This window comes from Clarias gariepinus, chromosome 13 (assembly GCF_024256425.1).
Source record: "Clarias gariepinus isolate MV-2021 ecotype Netherlands chromosome 13, CGAR_prim_01v2, whole genome shotgun sequence".
In the NCBI taxonomy this organism is placed as follows: Eukaryota; Metazoa; Chordata; class Actinopteri; order Siluriformes; family Clariidae; genus Clarias; species Clarias gariepinus.
The window spans coordinates 15,169,308-15,186,191 of record NC_071112.1 but is presented as its reverse complement, the minus strand read 5'-3'; the positions used below and the strand labels follow the sequence as shown (position 1 = coordinate 15,186,191).

The 16,884-nt window shown below is 49.1% G+C and overlaps 1 protein-coding gene across 3 annotated transcripts in view; it reads right to left on the bottom strand.

Moving 5' to 3' along the window:
* The window catches only part of mipol1 (mirror-image polydactyly 1), a 59,842-nt gene that overhangs the window by 22,948 nt on the left and 20,010 nt on the right, over positions 1-16,884 (bottom strand). For all 3 annotated transcript variants that reach the window (XM_053510549.1, XM_053510550.1, XM_053510551.1), the window contains 3 exons: positions 14,511-14,718; positions 13,750-13,885; positions 861-966 (listed from right to left, as the gene is read on the bottom strand). In XM_053510549.1, the coding sequence (XP_053366524.1) occupies positions 861-966; positions 13,750-13,885; positions 14,511-14,718 (450 nt within the window). The remainder of the gene's footprint in view (positions 1-860; positions 967-13,749; positions 13,886-14,510; positions 14,719-16,884) is intronic.

Below are 16,884 nucleotides of genomic sequence, written 5' to 3'. Positions count from 1 at the left end.
GGAAAGCAATTCGTGTGCCGAAAAATTTTAATTTCAAAAGTAAACTTGTATTCAGGATCCTTATATTTAACTTGTCTAAATATATAGAATTAATACATTTGACCTAACCCTAATGTCTGAACTATCTATCTTTTAAGGTTTAAATTGGGAGAAAAATGTAAGGTCTAAGGACAAGCATAAATCATGCTTTGTGCCATCACACTATCTTTAACTTGTTTTTAAATCTCACCGAAAGTAGCATGGACACCCATTAACATCTAATTCTCCTCTTTCTGTTGGCTTAATGATAAACAGGCAGCCTCCAGCTAAGTCAAGCCAAAGTTCAGTAAGTAAATCAATATTGCATTTTGGTCGAATTTGCTCTTTAAATACTGCCTTCATAAACCATGCAAATGGTGTTAAAATGAACTACATGAATGCTCATATGATTAATAAAAAACAATTTGTTGCCTAAGGCTCTACATATCTTGTGTTTATTAAAGTTTGATAAACAGCTTTCTGGATGGTTTAAAAGAACAGTTTCAAATATATGTTTAGCAAAGATAAACAGCAAGAAATTCCATTAAAATAATTTGTGACAATGTGGTGTGATAGCTGTGTGTACGCATAATAAATGACCAGAAAACTTTCACCTGTTAAAGTGAAAGTTTTCTGATCTCTTTGCCTCATTGACAGAACCAGGAACACAATACAACCACCAACAATGCAAGAATGCTTCTCTCCTCCTAAATCACACAGGCTTAGAAATATCAGACAAAATTTAAACAAAAATGCTGTTTGTGTTTGGAGGTCTGTTGGTAAACACTGTGGTTCTTCAGCTGGGTCAAAGTCTCATTCTGCATCACTGCTTTCCTCCATACCTGCAGCCCTCTCACACGCTTGGGCCCCAAGTTTCTCTTCCTGAAGCTGGTTGTCCAATCGCATGGTCTCAAGCTCCTTCTCCTTCAGGGCCAGCTTGTCCTGGAGCTACACACACAGTTACACACACAGTTACACACACAGTTACACACACAGTTACACACACACATACCAGACACAGTTACACACACACACATACCAGACACAGTTACACACACACACATACCAGACACAGTTACACACACAGTTACACACACACATACCAGACACAGTTACACACACAGTTACACACACACATACCAGACACAGTTACACACACAGTTACACACACATACCAGACACAGTTACACACACAGTTACACACACACATACCAGACACAGTTACACACACAGTTACACACACACATACCAGACACAGTTACACACACAGTTACACACACACACATACCAGACACAGTTACACACACAGTTACACACACACACATACACACACAGTTACACACAGTTACACACACCAGACACACACACACCAGACACACACACACCAGACACACACACACCAGACACACACACACCAGACACACACACACACCAGACACACACACACACCAGACACACACACACACCAGACACACACACAGTCACACACACAGTTACACACACACAGACACCAGACACACACACACAGACACCAGACACACACACACAGACACCAGACACACACAGACACACACACACAGACACCAGACACAGACAGACACCAGACACACACAGACACCAGACACACACGCACACCAGACACACACGCACACCAGACACACACACAGTCACACACACAGTTACACACACACAGACACCAGACACACACACACAGACACCAGACACACACAGACACACACACACACACACACAGACACCAGACACACACAGACACCAGACACACACAGACACCAGACACACACACCAGACACACACACACACCAGACACACATACACCAGACACACACACAGTCACACACACAGTCACACACACAGTTACACACACACAGACACCAGACACACACACAGACAGACACCAGACACACACAGACACACACACACAGACACCAGACACACACAGACACCAGACACACACAGACACCAGACACAGACACCAGACACAGACAGACACCAGACACACACGCACACCAGACACACACGCACACCAGACACACACGCACACCAGACACACACGCACACCAGACACACACGCACACCAGACACACACACAGTTACACACACACAGACACCAGACACACACACACAGACACCAGACACACACAGACACACACACACACACACACACAGACACCAGACACACACAGACACCAGACACACACAGACACCAGACACACACACCAGACACACACACACACCAGACACACATACACCAGACACACACACAGTCACACACACAGTCACACACACAGTTTCACACACACAGACACCAGACACACACACACAGACACCAGACACACACAGACACACACACACAGACACCAGACACACACAGACACCAGACACACACAGACACCAGACACACACACCAGACACACACGCACACCAGACACACACGCACACCACACACACACCACACACATGACACACACACACGCACACCACACACGACACACACACACGCACACCAGACACACACACACCAGACACACACACACACCAGACACACACACACGCACACCAGACACACACACACCAGACACACACACGCACACCAGACACACACACACTAGACACACACGCACACCAGACACACAACAGACACACACTAGACACACACGCACACCAGACACACACACACGCACAACAGACACACACGCACACCAGACACACGCACACCAGACACACGCACACCAGACACACGCACACACGCACACCAGGCACACACACACACACGCACACCAGACACACACACACACCAGACACACACACACACACACCAGACACACACACACACCAGACACACACCAGACACACACACACACACCAGACACACACACACACACACACACACCAGACACACACACAGTCACACACACACACCAGACACCCACACAGTCACACACACACACCAGACACCAGACACACACACACACACACACACACACAGACACACAGACACCAGACACACAACAGACACACACGCACACCAGACACACACACACGCACACCAGACACACACGCACAACAGACACACACGCACAACAGACACACACGCACAACAGACACACACGCACACACGCACACACGCACACCAGACACACGCACACACGACACACACACGCACACCAGACACACACACGCACACCAGACACACAACAGACACACACCAGACACACGCACACCAGACACACACCAGACACACGCACACCAGACACACGCACACACGCACACCAGACACACACACACACACCAGACACACACACACACACACCAGACACACACCAGACACACACACACACCAGACACACACACACACACACACCAGACACACACACAGTCACACACACACACCAGACACCCACACAGTCACACACAAACACCAGACACCAGACACCAGACACACACACACACACACACACAGACACACAGACACACAACAGACACACACGCACACCAGACACACAACAGACACACACGCACACCAGACACACACACACGCACAACAGACACACACGCACACCAGACACACGCACACACGCACACCAGACACACACACACACACACAAGACACACACACACACACACCAGACACACACACAGTCACACACACAGTTACACACACACAGACACCAGACACACACACACAGACACCAGACACACACAGACACACAGACACACAGACACCAGACACACAGACACCAGACACACACAGACACCAGACACACACACCAGACACACACACACACACACACAAGACACACACACGCACACACGCACACCAGACACACACACGCACACACCAGACACACACACGCACACACGACAGACACACACGCACACACGACAGACACACACGCACACACGACAGACACACACGCACACACGACAGACGCACACACACACGACAGACACACACACGACAGACACACACACGACAGACACACACACGACAGACACACACACACACACGACAGACGCACACGACAGACACACACGCACACGACAGACAGACAGACACACAATCTCACACACACACACACAACAGACAGACAGACAGACACACACACACACGACAGACACACACGCACACACGACAGACACACACGCACACACGACAGACACACACGCACACACACGACAGACACACACACACGACAGACACACACACACGACAGACACACACACACGACAGACACACACACGACAGACACACACACACACACACACGACAGACACACACACACACACACGACAGACACACACACACACACACGACAGACACACACACACACACACACACACACGACAGACACACCCACACGACAGACACACACACACGACAGACACACACACACACACACACGACAGACACACACACACACACACACGACAGACACACACACACACACAATCTCACACACACACACACACAATCTCACACACACACACACACAATCTCACACACACACACACACAATCTCACACACACACACACACACGACAGACACACACACACACACACACACGACAGACACACACACACACACACGACACACACACACACACACACACACACGACAGACACACCCACACGACAGACACACACACACGACAGACACACACACACACACGACAGACACACACACACACACACACACACACAATCTCACACACACACACACAACAGACAGACCGACAGACACACGCGCGCGCGACAGACACACACGACAGACAGACACACAATCTCACACACACACACACAACAGACAGACAGACAGACACACACACACACGACAGACACACATGCACACACGACAGACACACACGCACACGACAGACACACACGCACACGACAGACACACACGCACACGACAGACACACACGCACACGACAGACACACACGCACACACACGACAGACACACACACACGACAGACACACACACACGACAGACACACACACACGACAGACACACACACACACACACACCAGACACACACACAGTCACACACACACACCAGACACCCACACAGTCACACACACACACCAGACACCAGACACACACACACACACACAGACACACAGACACACAACAGACACACACGCACACCAGACACACACACACGCACACCAGACACACACACACGCACACCAGACACACACACACGCACACCAGACACACACACACGCACAACAGACACACAGCACACCAGACACACGCACACCAGACACACGCACACACGCACACCAGACACACACACACACGCACACCAGACACACACACACACACGCACACCAGACACACACACACACACACGCACACCAGACACACACACACACGCACACCAGACACACACACACACACACACACACCAGACACACACACACACACACACACACACCAGACACACACACACACACACACACCAGACACACACACACACCAGACAGACACACACACACACACCAGACACCCACACAGTCACACACAGACACACAGACACCAGACACGCACACCAGACACGCACACCAGACACGCACACCAGACACACACACACGCACACCAGACACACACACACGCACACCAGACACGCACACCAGACACACACACACACGCACACCAGACACACACACACACGCACACCAGACACACACACACACGCACACCAGACACACACACACACGCACACCAGACACACACACACACACACACACACACACACACACACGACACACACACAGTTACACACACACACCAGACACACACACAGTCACACACACAGTTACACACACACAGACACCAGACACACACACACAGACACCAGACACACACAGACACACACACACAGACACCAGACACACACAGACACCAGACACACACACCAGACACACACAGACACCAGACACACACAGACACCAGACACACACACCAGACACACACGCACACCAGACACACACCACACACACACACGCACACCACACACACACACGCACACCAGACACACACACACGCACACCAGACACACACACACGCACACCAGACACACACACACGCACACCAGACACACACACACGCACACCAGACACACACACACGCACACCAGACACACACACACGCACACCAGACACACACACACGCACACCAGACACACACACACGCACACCAGACACACAACAGACACACACGCACACCAGACACACAACAGACACACACGCACACCAGACACACACACACGCACAACAGACACACACGCACACCAGACACACGTACACCAGACACACGCACACACGCACACCAGACACACACACACACACGCACACCAGACACACACACACACACGCACACCAGACACACACACACACACACGCACACCAGACACACACACACACGCACACCAGACACACACACACACACGCACACCAGACACACACACACACCAGACACACACACACACACGCACACCAGACACACACACACACCAGACACACACACACCAGACACACACACACACCAGACACACACACACACACAAACCAGACACACACACGCACACCAGACACACAACAGACACACACGCACAACAGACACACACGCACACCAGACACACGCACACCAGACACACGCACACCAGACACACGCACACCAGACACACGCACACACGCACACCAGACACACGCACACACACACACAAGACACACACACACACACCAGACACACACACAGTCACACACACAGTTACACACACACAGACACCAGACACACACACACAGACACCAGACACACACAGACACACACACACAGACACCAGACACACACACCAGACACACACACCAGACACACACGCACACCAGACACACACGCACACCAGACACACACACACACACACACACACGCACACAAGACACACACACACGCACACACGACAGACACACACGCACACGACAGACACACACGCACACGACAGACACACACGCACACACACGACAGACACACACACACGACAGACACACACACACGACAGACACACACACACACACACACGACAGACACACACACACACACACGACAGACACACACACACACACGACAGACACACCCACACGACAGACACACACACACGACAGACACACACACACACACGACAGACACACACACACACACACAATCTCACACACACACACACACAATCTCACACACACACACACACAATCTCACACACACACACACACACAATCTCACACACACACACACACACACGACAGACACACACACACACACACGACAGACACACACACACACACACACGACAGACACACCCACACGACAGACACACACACACGACAGACACACACACACACGACAGACACACACACACACACGACAGACACACACACACACACACACACACACACAACAGACAGACCGACAGACACACACACGCGCGCGCGCGCGCGCGACAGACACACACACGCGCGCGCGCGCGCGCGACAGACACACACACACGCGCGACAGACACACACGACAGACAGACACACAATCTCACACACACACACACAACAGACAGACCGACAGACACACACACACGCGCGCGCGAGCGACACACACACACGCGCGCGAGCGACACACACACACGCGCGCGAGCGACAGACACACACGCGCGCGAGCGACAGACACACACGCGCGCGAGCGACAGACACACACGCGCGCGAGCGACAGACACACGCGCGCGAGCGACAGACACACGCGCGCGAGCGACACACACACACACACACACGACAGACACACACACACACACACGACAGACACACACACACGACAGACACACACACACACACACGACAGACACACACACACACACGACAGACACACACACACACACGACAGACACACACGCACACACGACAGACGCACACACACACGACAGACACACACACGACAGACACACACACGACAGACACACACACGACAGACACACACACGACAGACACACACACGACAGACACACACGCACACGACAGACAGACAGACACACAATCTCACACACACACACACAACAGACAGACAGACAGACACACACACACACGACAGACACACACGCACACACGACAGACACACACGCACACGACACACACACACGCACACACACGACAGACACACACACACGACAGACACACACACACGACAGACACACACACACGACAGACACACACACGACAGACACACACACACACACACACGACAGACACACACACACACACACGACAGACACACACACACACACGACAGACACACACACACACACACACGACAGACACACCCACACGACAGACACACACACACACACGACAGACACACACACACACACGACAGACACACACACACACACACACGACAGACACACACACACACACAATCTCACACACACACACACACAATCTCACACACACACACACACAATCTCACACACACACACACACAATCTCACACACACACACACACACGACAGACACACACACACACACACACGACAGACACACACACACACACACGACAGACACACACACACACACACACGACAGACACACCCACACACACACACACCACAGACACACCCACACGACAGACACACACACACGACAGACACACACACACACACGACAGACACACACACACACACACACACACACAATCTCACACACACACACACAACAGACAGACCGACAGACACACGCGCGCGCGCGCGACAGACACACGCGCGCGCGCGCGACAGACACACACGACAGACAGACACACAATCTCACACACACACACACAACAGACAGACAGACAGACACACACACACACGACAGACACACATGCACACACGACAGACACACACGCACACGACAGACACACACGCACACGACAGACACACACGCACACACACACACGACAGACACACACACACGACAGACACACACACACGACAGACACACACACACGACAGACACACACACACGACAGACACACACACACGACAGACACACACACACACACACACCAGACACACACACAGTCACACACACACACCAGACACCCACACAGTCACACACACACACCAGACACCAGACACCAGACACACACACACACACAGACACACAGACACACAACAGACACACACGCACACCAGACACACACACACGCACACCAGACACACACACACGCACACCAGACACACACACACGCACACCAGACACACACACACGCACAACAGACACACACGCACACCAGACACACGCACACCAGACACACGCACACACGCACACCAGACACACACACACACGCACACCAGACACACACACACACACGCACACCAGACACACACACACACACACACACACCAGACACACACACACACGCACACCAGACACACACACACACACACCACACCAGACACACACACACACACACACACACCAGACACACACACACACACACACACCAGACACACACACACACACACACACCAGACACACACAGTTACACACACACAGACACCAGACACACACACACACACACACACAGACACCAGACACACACAGACACCAGACACACACAGACACCAGACACACACACCAGACACACACAGACACCAGACACACACAGACACCAGACACACACACACCAGACACACACCACACACACCAGACACACACCACACACACACGCACACCACACACACACACGCACACGCACACCAGACACACACACACGCACACCAGACACACACACACGCACACCAGACACACACACACGCACACCAGACACACACACACGCACACCAGACACACACACACGCACACCAGACACACACACACGCACACCAGACACACACACACGCACACCAGACACACACACACGCACACCAGACACACACACACGCACACCAGACACACACACACGCACACCAGACACACACACACGCACACCAGACACACACACGCACACCAGACACACAACAGACACACACGCACACCAGACACAAAACAGACACACACGCACACCAGACACACACACACGCACAACAGACACACACGCACACCAGACACACGCACACCAGACACACGCACACACGCACACCAGACACACACACACACACGCACACCAGACACACACACACACACGCACACCAGACACACACACACACACACGCACACCAGACACACACACACACGCACACCAGACACACACACACACACGCACACCAGACACACACACACACCAGACACACACACACCAGACACACACACACACCAGACACACACACACACACACACCAGACACACACACGCACACCAGACACACAACAGACACACACGCACAACAGACACACACGCACACCAGACACACGCACACCAGACACACGCACACCAGACACACGCACACCAGACACACGCACACACGCACACCAGACACACGCACACACACACACAAGACACACACACACACACCAGACACACACACAGTCACACACACACAGTTACACACACACAGACACCAGACACACACACACAGACACCAGACACACACAGACACACACACACAGACACCAGACACACACACCAGACACACACAGACACCAGACACACACACCAGACACACACACGCACACCAGACACACACGCACACCAGACACACACACACACACACACACGCACACAAGACACACACACACGCACACACGACAGACACACACGCACACGACAGACACACACGCACACGACAGACACACACGCACACGACAGACACACACGCACACGACAGACACACACGCACACACACGACAGACACACACACACACACACGACAGACACACACACACACACGACAGACACACCCACACGACAGACACACACACACACACGACAGACACACACACACAATCTCACACACACACACACACAATCTCACACACACACACACACACAATCTCACACACACACACACACACAATCTCACACACACACACACACACGACAGACACACACACACACACACGACAGACACACACACACACACACGACAGACACACACACACACACACACGACAGACACACCCACACGACAGACACACACACACGACAGACACACACACACACACGACAGACACACACACACACACGACAGACACACACACACACACACACACACAATCTCACACACACACACACAACAGACAGACCGACAGACACACACACGCGCGCACGCGCGCGCGACAGACACACACACGCGCGCACGCGCGCGCGACAGACACACACACGCGCGCGCGCGACAGACACACACGACAGACAGACACACAATCTCACACACACACACACAACAGACAGACCGACAGACACACACACACGCGCGCGAGCGACACACACCCGCGCGCGAGCGACACACACACCCGCGCGCGAGCGACACACACACACGCGCGCGAGCGACACACACACCCGCGCGCGAGCGACAGACACACACGCGCGCGAGCGACAGACACACACGCGCGCGAGCGACAGACACACACGCGCGCGAGCGACAGACACACACGCGCGCGAGCGACAGACACACACGCGCGCGAGCGACAGACACACACGCGCGCGAGCGACAGACACACACGCGCGCGAGCGACACACACACGCGCGCGAGCGACACACACACGCGCGCGAGCGACACACACACACACACACACGACAGACACACACACACACACACACGACAGACACACACACACACACACACGACAGACACACACACACACACGACAGACACACACACACACACACGACAGACACACACACACACACGACAGACACACACACACACACGACAGACACACACACACACACGACAGACACACACGACAGACACACACGACAGAGGCGCACAACCGACACACACGACAGAGGCGCACAACCGACACACACGACAGAGGCGCACAACCGACACACACGACAGAGGCGCACAACCGACACACACGACAGAGGCGCACAACCGACACACACGACAGAGGCGCACAACCGACACACACGACAGAGGCGCACAACCGACACACACGACAGAGGCGCACAACCGACACACACGACAGAGGCACACAACTGACACACACGACAGAGGCACACAACTGACACACACGACAGAGGCACACAACCGACACACACAACCGACACACACAACCGACACAAAGAGGATTGTTACCTCCATTCAGAAACGATACAGTATGAAGTAGTGTTTTGGTATTTCTGTCTAGTGTCTCTTTAACAAAGTGATTTCTATATAACCTTTCAGATTGTTCCTGTTTGCTCGGTGATTGCAGCACTAGCCTTTCTGGCAAATTGTTTTTCGATCACTAATAAAATAGAGCAACCGCTCTGTAGTGGTGATAAATCTGAATCGAACAGTGATAAGTTTCTAAATTATAGATTTAAGCCCCGATCTTAAATATTTACTTCTCAGTTTGTTTTTGTCCCAACTCCCCATTTTATACACAAGTAGACGAGCCTGGAACTCTCAAAGAACTCTCTCACATCTCTGCCAGTGATAACACTCTCAAGACATGTTCCTGCCTCTCTGTCAGGAGTCACAGCTACTTGCAAACCCAGGACATCAATTAAAGTTGTGTCAGTGTCTCTCCAGTCCGGCCCACTATGGGAGATGAGCAGATGAGCAAAGATAGATACGGTGACGGCAGCTGGACACAACAAAGACCTGCACGACACCTGGCAATTCTGGCAAAAATAAAATAAAAATCTAATTGTTTGCATGCATTTAAGTTATCTACAGCTGGAACATTCCCAGGCAATGTGTCAATGATTTTGTATTGTAGTTGTATTTTCTGGTAAGATCCATGGAAGTAGTGATAATATTAGTGCACACTGAAATAGCAGTACGTGTGTGCTGTACAACACATACAGTGTTCTTCAGTTAATTTCTTAACCAACAGAAGAATATGGCAGAGAAGAAGAAATTGCTTACTGTAGGTTTTATGCTTGCATATTCTACCTAATACAGTCTTTTCTCAAGCTGTCTACATCCTGGTCTACAGGCAAACCTTTTTGGTTGTCAGTGCAGACATATGTGTGTAAATACATTAAATAACCTGAACATCCAAGTGATTTTATAAAGGGGCGTTTAACTTTAAATCACAGTTATGAGAGTAAAAACTCCCTTTATTTCTCTATATAATCCCCTGCTACACTAATGCACTTATCTCAGGAAGTAAGTGCTTGGAGACCATCAAGGTAGAAAGTTTTCTCAGTATGCTGAAGCCATGAGCAGACTGCCTGCTTCACATCTGAAACCCTGGCATCCCAGGAACTCCTTTAATGGTCCAAATATTTTATCTTCTAATAAAACATGTCTATTCTGAATGGAAGTGGTGCCTTCAAGGATGATAATGTCACGATCAACATATTACAAGAGTTCCTTGCATGAATTGTGAGATTAGGATGAAAATGTTCACCAGACCCTGATGATGGGTGAGATCTCCATCTCCACTACCAACATCATTAATTTGGGAAATAAGTAATTATACTAGTAATTAATATTTATTTATTTAGTCACTCATCTGTATATACACGTTTTATCAAAAAAAAAGTAAACAGCCTTTAGAAACATTAAAAACTCTGACTACTGTAAAATGCATAGTATTACCTTTTTATTTAGGTCTCGGAGTGAGTCCAGCTCCTTTAACAGGAATGAAATGTTCTTCTCTTTATCCAGGAACGGGACTTGCCTTTTGAAGTCATGACTAAGTTTGGAATTCCCATTGCCCTCACCTGTTATTCTTCTGAAAAAGACAAAAGTTCATTAGAAACGGTCTTATTAAACTTCCATCCGGGCAACACAAATGAATCAGTCACAGTCTGACATGCAATTATCAAATACACAAGGGATGCAATTTCAAACTTTCAAGAATATTACCATCTTATTTACTTTCGAGATATTACGCAAATCATACAGTTGACCTTTAAGCTAATATTAAAGTATCACTGTGGTGCATAGGCAGGTAAATTACTTCCCTCTTTTAAACCACAAATTTGATTCCGTTCTTATTAAAAAGATACTGAAAATGCAATGGTTCCTATACTGATCAAAAATGTTCACTTTGTGGACTATTTATAACCACCTCACAATGGACATGGCCTACTGGAAACATATTTTAGGAACAAACTCTAATGCTGTGTTAATTGTAAAAGGTCAGATAGGTGAAGTCTTAAAGATGCGTCTTGTTGACAATTCAGGAACTAAAATTTTTGCATTTACACCTTTCTAAAGACCATCATGATAAGCCGGCGATCACAAAGTATCTTTAATCCTTAAATTTGCTCCCAGTGGTTTAGCTTCACCTATCCATACAATTGTATGCAATAAAAAATATAATATTTTCGTTTCTTCCTGCACATTATGCTGACCTGGGTCCTGTTGGCTCAGGTGTAATGCAGGGTGATTTGCTGACAGGCACGTAGGCCGTCTCCTCTCTGTCCAGGCTTAGCTGTGAGGGGGATCTTTGGGGGGACAACATCACCTCCTCTATATTTCTAACTGATGCTGGTAGGGGAGGTGGTGGTGGTGGAGAGGATCCACGCACTGGTTCTTCTCTTGCCCTGGGAGAGTCAGGACCTGGGTAAGAAGAAGCAAATGTATTATAATAACACTAAAAGCTTTATTCAGACCAGAAACAAATCGTTTTCTCTTGTTCTCTGAATAAAGGAGCAACTGAATTGATCGCACTGATTTGTGAAAAGTGTCACCCATAAAATAGCAAAAGTATGCAGAGAGAAACGTCATGCCACAATGTAACACGCAAGACTCTCATTCTTCTGGTTTGAGAATTAGGTCTGACAGCTGAAAAGCAGCTCTGTTGGTTTTTGGCTGCTTTGCGTCAGCTCTCCAAAAAGGAAACTGGATCTGGTCATCTTTCACGAGGGAATGTGGCGGGCCAGGGCTGAATGACTGGCAGCAAGGGGAAGCATGCTCCTCTGTCAATGTTTCTGTAGCGCTCAGGGCCAGAGTCACAGGCTAGGAGACAAACACAGAGGCCTGTCTCGCTGGCAGCCTTTCTGAGGATACGCTTTGTTCGCCTGCTGAGGGCTGGCCCTCTCGCTTACTCTCTCACCGACTCTGCACCAAAACCTCGCACTATTCACACTCCATCAAAATCACTAGAGCAGCCATTAACACATCTATGTTATTGATGCTTAGTATAATCATCCAATCATGGTAGAATATGATTAGGTCTGATGTTAGGAAAAATGGAGTGAAAAAGTGTTACGACCTTAAATTGATAAGAGATTCATTTTTAGTTATTTTTGCTGTGAGTCAATTTTAAAAACGAATGCCCAGGGTCAAGTGCTACACGAAGAATAAAAAGAAGAAGAAAGGGAAAGAAAAAGAACAAAAAAAAAACGCCTCTCCTGTGATTATAAAATATACATAAATCATTTCAACATCAATGCAATTCAAATTGAGTCATATTCAAACACCGACTACTTAAAGCGCATCACTGCTTCAAAAGCGCAGTCTAGAAAAAGAGAAAGGGGAAAAAGGGGGTGTCCTCTATGTTAATAAATGCAATGTGATGCAGGAGTCACAGCCTTGCAACCACGATGTCCAAAAAGCTCCAGCTTAGCAGCCACAATTATTTAGCGAAAGGTCAGGTTTTGAAGTCGAGATCAGGGAGGTCTGCCTCGTAGCTTTGTTGCTAGGGCTCTGGTCTCAGGATTGCTGGAGACAGTTATTAGTATTCTCTGTAAGACTCACCAGTGCAAACACCAAATTCAGCCATGAATAATAATGCCAAACACACTTATATAAGCCCTTTGTCACATGGCAAATATGCGACTTCTCGATACATTGTTCCTTAACCTGGGTTACTTCTTTAATTTTATTCCCCCTCTCTCAAAACGTAGCTGAGCTGCAACCAAGTACGAGTGTGTTTAAAGTAGCATTTCCTCACAAATGGGAGAACAGGCATTTAATCTAACAGTGCAGAAGAGCAAAGTTATTTCCTGTGGGAACTCGCCAAAGGGAAATTTTAAATAAACCGAGAACAAAGAAATAATTATATTTTGTGTATTACAAACTGTCATTACGCTGCTGCATCTCATAAAAGACATAATTTCCTTATTATCCGTAAATGAATTTTTTTTTTCACAAATTAACAATTAATTAAAAAACAATTACTAATAAAAACAATTAACCAAGAAATAATAATTACAAATTTCCAAGCATTATTCCAGTTTCTGTCCTAGTGGTTATTAAAAATCTGTGTGGTGAGTAGCAGCTAGAAGTGGTTTAGCAAGAGTCCAAATGTATATTTGAGCAGAGTGTCAGAATAAATTTGCGCATCGGGAGCGTTTGGTGAAGGGTGGGTAAATACGTGTTGTCATTCCAACCAGTTTATCTAAATAGTGGCTCTGCCATAGTATTATGGCCTAAGCAAAGTTATTAGACGACAGACTGACACAGTGGTTGAAGGTGATTTACACTTGTAAATAAATGTTTATGCACGGCATGGAACAGCACGCGGGCAAACAAGGAGGCTCTTTTTGAAATCTTGAGCCATTTGTTCAAAACAGACAAATGCTTTAGTGGGAGAGAGCGAAAAAAAAAAAAGTTGTGGAGTGGCATATTTATTCAAACGCACAATAGAATAGAATAATATGTGAAATAGATAATGTTATGTTATCGACCATAAATACTAATCATTTGCATTTTACATATTTAACTTTACATGGAAAAATACTTTTTAGTTTATTGAATGGAAATTTTATTTATTTATTTATT